Genomic DNA, 10,954 nt, shown 5'->3' with positions numbered 1-10,954 from the left:
ATATTCGCCTTGCACCTGGTATGATTAAAAATGTAAGAAAAACTGAAGGTTTCTTGGAACAGCTGCTGGATCAGATCTTTCAAGCGAGAGAAGAATGGAATGTAGAACTCGCGCCCTCAAGGAACGGGCGTAGGCAACAATCCCCAGCTCCCCAATCCCCCGCACCCCTCCTTCCAGTCTCCTCGAAGATTAGACCTCTTTCATTTCAAAGCGAGCTTCAATAACAACGCCCTGCCTACAAACATGCCTCACACAGCGTGACCTTAACATTTATCTTTTATTTGCGTCTTCAGTTGTTCTTGCAGCCAAGGAAAACAGAACACTGATCACAGAACTTTTGGAGTTCATTTTGTGATTTGCATATTCACCAGGTTTTTAATCCTAACAGAAAGCCTACACAATAACATCGTGTGTTTTCATACCACTTCACGGATCCTCATGTCAAAGAAAGCGCCTACTGTTCAGGATAACATTTCAATACGCGGTTTCCTGCCCCTGTCCTACAATCGGCTGTTTGACCACAGACGTGTATAAGTTCCTGGTTTGTTGTCAGACCAGACGCTCAGATGTTAGAAAATGCCAAGAGCAAGTGAATGAATACACGTACGTCGCTCATGACGATGGTGCTACCACATAATACTACCCCGATCTGTAAGAAGTCGTACCAAAAATAGCACGGGCAAAAGTTCAAAGTGAACTAGTCTACAGAAACAGAATTAAGTTTCATGTGGTATTTCCGGTGTAACCACATCATCACGTCAATGAACAACTCGAAATGTATAAATGATGTGACTGTCTAGTATCCATAGCTCATTTCCCTTGACTTCAACTGCATCACCTCCTTGTAGCAAGTTGTTTGAAATAGGAATCCCAAATTCTCATGACAACGTGATAACTAGTACCCTTTTCGTAAAAAACACCACGGATTGTCACCAATGTCTTACAACGATCACCCAAAATGATGGTGGTCTGCAGTTTCTCTCAGGCCGGACGATCTGATTTACATCACTTCATGCATGACTTGGTAAAGATAAACAAGTAACTATTTTGCCAGCTGCTCATATCTTTTGTTCCTGATTGTCAAAAAATAAAGGCACAACCTCACACTGGTTTTTCAGGTCATTAACCTGCCCTGTTACCATATTCATGTCTTTTTGTGAAGCCATGTGCTAACAATACTGGTTGAACATAACAGATTACATTAACAGTTGGTAACTTCTCCTTCCTAAAAATTGTCTCCCCATTCCTGTGAGGTGTTAGGGACCTTTTTTTCCAAGGTCAACATTTTCTCTCATTTGCTGTCTTCCCCAAAAATCTCAGGAACCAGGTACCTGCTAAAACAGCTGGATTGACTCAGGGAAGATCACAGTGCCATACAGGCATCAAACCATTGCACCTCCCTGCATTCTCATCTGCTGTTAGTGAACCCATGCATGGGCCTTCATTTTACTTTTATCTGTATCTGGCCAATATATCACTACAAAAATCAGCTGAGGATTCTCATGATGCACTGAACTGCCTTTGTATTATATAACTAGCTTCAGAAGCCTTAATGGAACAAACATGTTCATCCTTTGGAATTTTTTTAAAAAGTTTTTGTTTTAAAAATGTGAGATCTCTGATTTGGGGTCATATCTACTGAAATTAGCCACAGCTAAGTAAGAACAATTAAAAACTGAACTTGTAATGTTCTTCTGTCAATAGTGCACCCATAAGAAAAAAAGAGATAAAATGTAAACATAACATTTTTAAAAAGTTTAAGTACTTCCCCTTTATTATGGCATTTACAATTTCAAAAATTTCAGCATGCATTTCATCTAATACCAAACTGACGTTTGATAGGTTATGATACATCTCCAAGTCGTCTTCTTTTAGCAACATCTAGATTACTTTCATCTGAAACAAAAGGAACACAACCGTGTGAGGTTATAATACTCTATAACTAAGCTGAATAATTATGCATTTTGGAAACTTTTAAACAGATGTTTTAGAAAATGGAAAGAGGACAAACTGTATCTGTTTTACCTAAACTTTATTGTCTTTTTTTTTATAAAGATCTTTTTTGAGTTCACATCTACATTTAGCCTCATAAGTGGTTCACTTTTTTATGGATTAAAAACAATAAGCAATGGAGTAATGCAGTGAAGATTTACCATCCAGTTTCTTCTTGGTTCCATCTTCAGCTTTGTCTCCCACATTAGAACTTTGGGCTTGCGTCAAAATAAAATCATCTGCAAAGAATAATAAAGAGGATCTTATAATGTGCATGTCCCTATTAAAAAGAAGGCTCGATGCTCTTTAGAAGGGCAAATAACAAAGGCATAAAATTCATTTAACACATAGATCAAGAAATGTCAGCAAATAAAAACACAACACAGACATAAACACAAAGCAGAATAACTGCATATTAAGCAAGCCAAGTCAGATAAGCATAAAAAAAAAGGACTGGTATGAGTGGAAAAAGGTGAGTTTCATGTGGCGCATGGAACTGACAGAAAGTATTGACCAGACATAGTGTGGACAAACTCAAGACTCCAACCACGGACATGTATAGGTGGACTGCTGTCTGTCTGCTGAGACCAGCCCTTAGCCTCTTGCAAATTTCTCCGGTGTTAGTCTTTGCGAGACTAAACAATGAATGTGACTAAAGAAGATGATTTGTATACACCAGCCTCATTCTAGTAAAGTTAAAACATGGCTAAAGCTTTTGTACATACACCTGCCTTGTTTTAGTAGTTGGAACTGAAAAAAAATCATCTGCAAGCAGTCCAGTTATAGAAAGAAGAGAAAGAAGTTCATGCTCCAACTGGTAACTCGTTCCAACAGCAACAGTGACTTGAGACTTCAAAACACATGGCTGTTAAATTCTGGCTAACACAATTATATGTGGCATAGTAATTAAAACCAGTCATGAAAAAGATGAAGCAATTGCAGAAAAAAGATCAGAGTTAAATCTATGGTGCTGACACACAGCAAGGCAATTGCAAGATGATGCAGATATGCCACTAGTCAACAAAGTGGTCCATGTAAAAACGCAGGCACAGAAATACAATCCAGAAGATAGTAAGCAGCATTACAGATACACTGATAAACACCAGACACACAGCTCAACGTAGATCTACAGGAAAAGATGTAATGAGAGTGGTCATCCTCTAGCCAGTTAGGGAAAAAGATATCACTCAAATCAAGCAGGGAGAATTTAACTGGACTCTGCCCTGTAACTAATTTCCTGTAGCATTAGTTTCCCTTGCACTATTTATTTAATAACAGATGCACATCCACTGCTCACCAAACTCATCTTCTCCAATTATAAAGCCGTCAACATTTCTATTTTCAACCTCCAAGCATTTTTTCCCTGTGCTTGACTGCTGGCATTTTTTATACTCTGATGCTGGTGTCGAGGTGGCCTTGGGAAGTCCTGGTAAGGTCATATCAACAGAATGTGGAGGCAAACTAGTTGTACTCACACACTTGCGAAAACGAGGGCTCTGTCTTTGACCTGCAGAAAACATTCAAAAAATTAATTAAAATAGCAAGTTATATTATCTGCATTCACTCAAATCTATCCAACAACAATTTAAGTTTTATTACAACTAAAAACTAAAACTAAAAAGGCTCATATAATATTTAAAACATCTATAATCAAACAGTTTGTTTTGCAGGTACAAAACTTAGAGATCTAGAGATAGGTTAAGAGCAGGCAGCAGATCTACTATTATATTTAAAACATTTAAGCTGTATGCTGGTTGTTGGCATCTAGCTAGTACGACTGTGCGGCTTGCTCCAATGGTTTATATATATATACACTAGAACTATGCCACATCATGTAATAGTAACATGACTGAAAAGCAAAAAAAAAAAAACAAAAAACAAACAAACAAAAAAAAAAACCCCACAACCACCTTAGCTCTGCGCAGAGTGTGATCTTGCTCATGATGGTGCATTATAAGTTCCCATTATTATTATTAACAGAAGAGCATTGAAAATTTTATTTTACCAACTCTTTATATTTATTTTAACAGAAACGACCGATAACTGAGTTTTTTTGTGGTAGTTTTCATCGGATGAAGGTAAATCCGCTTTAGTCAATTGTCACTATCGAATGGGACTGTCTCCCTTGAAAGGCTATACCCATTTTCAAATGTTACCATTCCTTGCCATAAATATCACTTTTATATTTGGCTTTGTCATTCTTCACTTCTTGAAGTCATGGCCAAAAAATTATATACTTTTCATCTGTAAGATACAGCATATTAAAAGAAAGTCTGCTTTGTTAACATTGTAAGAGGATGATGATGCCCATGCAAACACAACAGTCAAATCGGCAGGGGAAGTTATTCTGAAGCCATGATTCAATTTCTGGATCATACAGAAAAGCAAACAAGCACTTTCAATTTTTTTTTTAAATATATATATACTTCAAACATTTAGCATAATCAATTCTCAGCATATATTTTTAGCTTTTCCCTGACTTCTGATGAATTTTTCAAATACTGACTTTACCATGGACTGAGAATCATTTTTCAAAGTATACTGACTTTTCAAATTTTTCCTGACCCATACAGACCCTGTACCCTTGAGACGACGGATTTTCAAACACTTGTTTGTGTTTGTCACCACTCCTGCATTAGGGCCTAGGTTAAGATCTCTCTTCAGGACACTTTTTGTTTGTGACACCTGTTTTCAGGCCTGGCCATCTCAGGTTATTTCCATCTCCTGCCTCTTCCCTCATAGTGCGAAATCACCTTGAGGTGAAAGTATTTTCCTGCTTAACAAACTTTTTCTGATTGTGGGCTGAGGTGTAAGTCATTGAGGGTTATTGCAGCCACATGGCAGTCTTGGATAAGGGCAGTCTGTTCTGTTCATGTCGTCATTTCATTTTTCCATTATAGTTCCATCTCTCCATTCGTTTACCTTTAAAATCTCACATGTTCAGTTATAATTTTCAGTCAGGAACTTTTGTATGGTTTTACTCTTTATGCCAATGTGTGTGGATGTTGGAAGTTGAATTTGAATTTGGGAACAGGGTTTTTGTCTGATGTTTTGCCAGTATTTTTAAGGCAAGTAATAAAGTAGTGTTAAGACGCATCTCCTGGCCATTTTATTAAACATGCTCACAAAGTGGTGCTCCTTGATAGGAAAAAGTAAGCATAGGTTACATATTAAAAATAAAATACTATTTACCATGATGGATTTTCTCTCCATGATTCTTAGTATGTTCTAAAAACTCTTGCTGGCGAAGCTGCTTGCGCAGTAGCCGCTGTTGGCGTTCTTGTTCCACACACTGTTCCAAGCTGAAAAAAAAGAGTAGTGCTTTTCAAGACAAATGTATCTGGTACAAGTGTATACTGTGCTTGCACTGATGAACGAAAATACTATAATGAGAAATGTATTTAAATATCTACATTCCTGGCATTAGATTATTTGAAAATGAAAAATGCAAATGTTGAGTCACTAATGTCATCAGGTAGTAAAGGAAAGTAGGAAATAGGTTTGTGATTAGAAATGAAAATTATTCAAAGTGTTTTGCCGTCACCTTTCAACAACCAGTTGTTCTGTGCTTTGTATATGCCCATTTCCTGGCTTGTCTTGCACACTCTTCCTATGTGGATCTGCACTGAGCAAACTATCAGTATCTATTGAAATAGCCACGGCAGGTTGTGGGCACATTGTACCAGGCACTCTGTTTTCAGGGCTTGAAGTATTATCGGCAGAGTCAGCATTTTTTCCCCTTAAGCTATTGTTTAAAGGTCTTTCCATAACTCTAGTTTTAATGTTGGGAGGACTGAGTGGCCTTTCATTTTCCTTTGTCACAGAAGAAACATTTGTGTCATTTTTGTTGGCTGTCTCAAGCAGGATCTGTCCAGGTTCTGGTCTGTCTGTCTGAGCTGTCATGGCAACCTGCAGTGTTCTAGAAACAAAAGGGTTGCACTGAAGTGAATTGAACAAAGCTCTAGACTTCACAGATCTGCGTGCACGCTCTGTCTTGTCTTCTTGAATTGTTCGCCTCATGTCTGCCACACTGTACACCTCTGGTGGCTAAGCAAAACCATACACAAAGATGTTACTATAGCCATCCCACAGCAGATAGCTCTTAACCAAAGGACTATAGTTTACAGCAAGATAAAGCATACAAATCCCCAAAAGATGTCATACATGCTCTGTCCCTCAGGGACATATACATGAATCCCCACTAAAATATTATTTGTAAATCGACTGTTAAACCAAAATATCACAGGCTTTCAATAATTTGTTTTAATAAAATGCTATGCTGGATGTGTCCGTTATGAAATGTGACAAGGCAGACTTTTTGAGGCGCATGTTTTTTTATTTTGTTTTCTTTCCCATTTATTAAGTTTCATTAACATTTTTATTGCAATGTTTGTTTATTTTAATAAATAATACAATTATATTATCATCATCATCATAACGCATAAAAACTTACTGGTTTGGGAGCTTGACTGATGCATTTCAGATAGTCCTTGTCCCCTAGGCAGTTTCCAAGACTGTTTCCAAAACACCTGTAAATATTGTACATAATCTGTCAATGCAGATGACAATATCTTGCTCATCATGTTCCTCTCTCCCTATAACCCCTACACACACACACAAAATAAAAACATGCATATAAATGCATCCATCAATGTACCTACATCTGCATGATTTTCTTGTCTCTTTATCTGCCTCATCTACATGCACTCTATCATATATGTACTACAACTACTGTTGACATAAAAAATTTTCTATTTACTACTATTACTACAATGTTAAAAAAAGCACTTTTTGAAATGTTGAAACTCTTTGCGTAAAGCAGGTAAGGAAGTAAAGCTGATTGATATATTCCTATGTGCATGAATTTTCTTTTTCAGTAGATTTGAAAAGGAAGTTAAAAACAGAATGATGGACAGATATCTTACTTAAGAGCTCTCTTAAGTCCATCAGTGACAGCCTCTTTCCGAGCCTTCTCTAGTGACAAAGCCTTGGATTTCATCCCTTCACTGACCCCATAGCCAACATCTTCATGATAAACTCCATCCTTCAATCAATTCACAAGAGTGATGACAGCACATTCCAACCCAATTGTAGCACATATAATTTAAAGAAAACTGATATAACTGGTCACAATTATATCTTTGTTGATTTACATTTTCTGTAGCTCAATTTAAAAAAAAGCATGTCAAAAGATTAGATAAACATGTACAATTCTGTGTTTGGGGGGTACATATTGTGGCAAAAAAAAGGGGCTGTTTCAGTCGTAGAGTGACATGTGAACATGTTTGTGTGGGTGAATGCAATGTGTTGTAATGTTTTTTCATAGACTGCTCTAATGCGAAATTAAAATTTTTATTGCAACATATGTTCTAATGGACAGTAAATTAATACTATTTAGAAAAAACAGCTGTTTAGAAAAAAGACACAATGACAAAAAGTGTCAAAATGCTACAATATATAAGATGGATGATAAATATAATTATACTTCAATACACCTTTGTATTGTGTTCTCACCTTCAGTTGTACTTTAACTAGTGCACTGACTCCCACATAGTATTTACCATTGATGTGGTCCACAAAATCTGAGGATAAACAATATTCCAACAAATCAAAAATCAAGATCTGAAGATATTGCTTTATTAGTTGAGAACTATGCAAAAATTATAAAGTAAATAAAATCATGTAATATATCTGCAACTAAACCATATTGGTGGTACCCTGACTAAATTTACCAGATCTTCAATTAAAGTAGGTTTGGCTTTACCTCTAATGGGTTGTTCAATTTTGATACTTCAAGTATGCTGTATGATGTGTTCTCCATCAGTCACAATTTATGGCAATGCATGCCTGCACAGGGTTTAGAATAATAGGATAACCTTCAAATAAGTTGCATTTGCTATCCATCTCTGGCATCTAAGGAAACAACAAACAGTTTGGATTTATTTGTCTTGTAAGCAGATGCTATATGTTACCAATACTGCTCACCAACTGTTTGCTGTGTCACTGAGTGTGACCATCCATTGAAACCAAATGTTTCATTGGCCAAACTGATGAGACGCCAGCCCTCAATATATGCTAGCTGAAACAGCAATCAAACATAAAACTGGGGAAAACTAAGGAATTTCTTTAAAGAAATGCAATAGACAAAAAGATAAAACTATGTAAAATGAACATAAGGTTTTGTTTTGTTTTAAATACATTCTGAAAAATTATATAAATGGTAATAACACAAAAAAAACCCAACAAACCCATAGTGTTGCAGAGTCAGCAAATCACTTGATCAAGCATCAATGTTGTGTCTCATATAACTTATTCTTCAGTTGTCAATCTATTCAAAACTGCTTCATAATGCACTTAACTGGTGTCTGTTAACAGCCCTTAACAAATGTAACCTTGCACAAGTTGATTTGGTCTCAGACGTTTATGGGTGGATAGTTGTCTACCCTATCACCTTCCCTGAATTTCTATTCAAAAATCTCTAGGAGGTAAAGTGCTTAGTGCAAGGTCACTGACATTCATTTCTGCTATATACATGTGCAACAGTAAATGTGGCTAACAAACATTCAATTTTCAGTCAAATATACACTTTTTAACATCATAAATTTATTTTTAAACAAGGAAAATGTATTTATGTACAGCTAAAGGCCAAAATTCCACATAAAAGATAACAGAAAAAAAAAATGTATGACAGAACTTGAGAGGCTACACCGAAGCCCCTATCAATTTCCATGCCAACATCTGCTGTTATCTTTCAGGGTGGAATCATATGTCTTATGGCCAGCATCAGACAACTTGCTAAATGACACTAAAAATAGGTAAACAACTGAAAAAAAGGGGGGGGGGGCAAGTCTGTCCCACATTCCTCTTCTTAATCTTCTCAGCTGAAGATCTGAGCCTTCAATCTTACATTCATGTGACACAAAGTCGCTTTTGATGTTGTAATCATAGATAAATCATTATGATTTAGGTTAGAGTGGAAACAGCAAGAACAAAAAAGAACAACCAAACAAAACCAAGCAAAGAAAAAGTGGCAAAATCATAATGAAAGCCAGTTTTTGCACTGAAGCCGTTGTGCAAACGTCATGCATTAGAAGACTGATAAATATACCTTCACTCCAGCAGCACCAGTTCGTTGACTGATAAATTCTGGGCCCAGCCGTTGACGCAACACTTGCTGCACGGCTTCATGCTCTTCAATGCTGAACCCTTCCTGTGAATATAATGCTCAAAGTTTGTTCAAGGTGTTCTTTATTATACAGCTTTTGAAAAAAAATGTACATTTCTAACATCCTAATAATCTACAAACAGTCTAAACAGAGGAATTCTGCTCTATATTGATCCTACAAAGGTAATTTTGAACTAGACAAAGCTGGCAAAGTTAAGCAATCTTAACAATGTTTTCCACCTAGTTCAAAACAAATTGTGTTAAACGTTAAAAACATCCAATTATACTATTAAAGATTATACTGATCCAGTTGATAAAAGGTAGCATAAAGGATGACTGTCACATGGAAAAGCAGATTATGCAAACCCCATATTGCCATCACAAAGATGTTAAAAAATTACTGAACTAAAAAACTTTGAAACCCTTTCAGGAATCCTTGCATCGAAAATGCTTTCACTTGTTCATTCTGAAATACGGTTTTTGGAAAAGCATCTATCCATGCATTAATATAACCAGGAAAAAAACTGAAATGACTTTTTTAAGTGTAGTCTGGGTCAGGATGTGCTGGATATCAGCAGACATTTGAAATGGATGTTAAGAGATTTTATGCTGATATTTGTAACATTTGTTAATGCCGGTCTTCATAATTTTGTTTTTTTGACTTCTTCTCAAAGAATTGTACTACTGTCTGCAATCTCATCCTTATATTTAACATGAATTACCATAAATTTCAGTTTATTTAATGTACCTGTATATAAGCTGCACACACTAAATATTTTTTCAAATCTCTACTTTTTTTTTCATTAAACTCCACTGGTTTATAAGCCACAAATAATTATATAGAACTTGAAAGCTGCATCATAATAATTTCATCTTGTTTTGGCAGCTGATCTGAATGCTTCAATTGCATGTGTCTTTAGTTGAAAATGTGAACATTTAACACTTTGACATTTCCACCCATTGAAAAATTAACTGAAATCTGAAAAATCCGCAAACAATTAAGCCACAAGCTGGGGGAAAAAGCGTGGCTTATAGTAAAAAGTTGAAGTTATTAAACTGACAAAACAGAGGTAATTAGTGCACTGAAAACATCAACCCATCTCACAATAAAAGCCTAACTAGTTTTTGTGACCAATATTTTTGGTAGGATCTTAAAAGAGCGGGTAGAAGAAATGAATAATTATTGTCTGTTAGTGTTTTTCACGGTACTAGCAACTAAGGCTAGATGTTCTCTTTTTACGACTTTAGGGTTCAGCACTTATAATACTACTGGAACTAACAAAATGTTTGGAGGAACTGTAGGTAATGATGCATGTTGTTACGGACGCCACAAAATATACCATAGGTAATCGGGAATAAAAACAACCCTATAGCCTTAACCCGAACCCAATCCTAATTCTAGCTCCTCTTCCCAGTTTGTAACAAATGTCGCAGGCATCATGGACTATCCTAAAGTAAACTTGTACCAGAATGAGTTATGGCATACCTGGCCAAAAACTGTAACACACTTTTCTGTCATTTTAACTGTATCTCGGTCACCTTTAATGAAAGTTTTCAAAACTCGCGCGAATGCAGGTCATTCGGCAAAAGAGTTAAGCGGCACATCTACAGTGAAACCGATCCGTTCAGCAGGTCTGTAGCGCAGAGATAAAATAAACAATCTGTTGTTCAATGAGCAGACTAGATGTTCACCTAGAAGACTTAGCTTCGTTTTTTCCTTTTCTGTCTTGAGCACATTATTGTCGCAGTTATGAATGGCGTCACTAGTCTATGGCTGCCGGAAGAACTCGGGGACAA

General features: G+C 36.4%; 1 protein-coding gene across 1 annotated transcript; it reads right to left on the bottom strand.

Annotated features, from left to right (window-relative positions):
• Positions 1-1,751: 1,751 nt before the first annotated feature.
• On the bottom strand, positions 1,752-10,951 carry LOC112572777 (DNA repair protein RAD52 homolog). Its single transcript, XM_025252649.1, has 11 exons — positions 10,644-10,951; positions 9,101-9,202; positions 7,978-8,071; positions 7,507-7,574; positions 6,918-7,036; positions 6,446-6,521; positions 5,537-6,039; positions 5,185-5,294; positions 3,290-3,499; positions 2,154-2,231; positions 1,752-1,896 (listed from the first exon to the last, which is right to left on the bottom strand). Exons 1-11 carry the CDS (start codon positions 10,674-10,676, stop codon positions 1,844-1,846), a joined length of 1,446 nt encoding a protein of 481 aa, XP_025108434.1. The 5' UTR covers positions 10,677-10,951; the 3' UTR covers positions 1,752-1,843.
• Between the last annotated feature and the right edge of the window lie 3 nt (positions 10,952-10,954).

The sequence above is a fragment of the Pomacea canaliculata genome, linkage group LG9, assembly GCF_003073045.1.
Source record: "Pomacea canaliculata isolate SZHN2017 linkage group LG9, ASM307304v1, whole genome shotgun sequence".
Classification (NCBI taxonomy): domain Eukaryota; kingdom Metazoa; phylum Mollusca; class Gastropoda; order Architaenioglossa; family Ampullariidae; genus Pomacea; species Pomacea canaliculata.
Note: the sequence above shows the minus strand (reverse complement) of the source record. Positions and strands in the feature narration are given on the sequence as shown.

What these genes read in the sequence shown, in the direction of transcription:
- LOC112572777 (XM_025252649.1), bottom strand. Translation starts at nt 10,676, where the DNA reads ATGACAGAAAAGTGTGTTACAGTTTTTGGCCAG. An exon ending in AGTGACACAGCAAACAGTTG is followed by an intron (nt 7,575 to 7,977) that starts GTGAGCAGTATT and finishes GTTTATCCTCAG; the next exon opens with ATTTTGTGGACCACATCAAT. An exon ending in AACCAAGAAGAAACTGGATG is followed by an intron (nt 1,897 to 2,153) that starts GTAAATCTTCAC and finishes CTTTTGTTTCAG; the next exon opens with ATGAAAGTAATCTAGATGTT.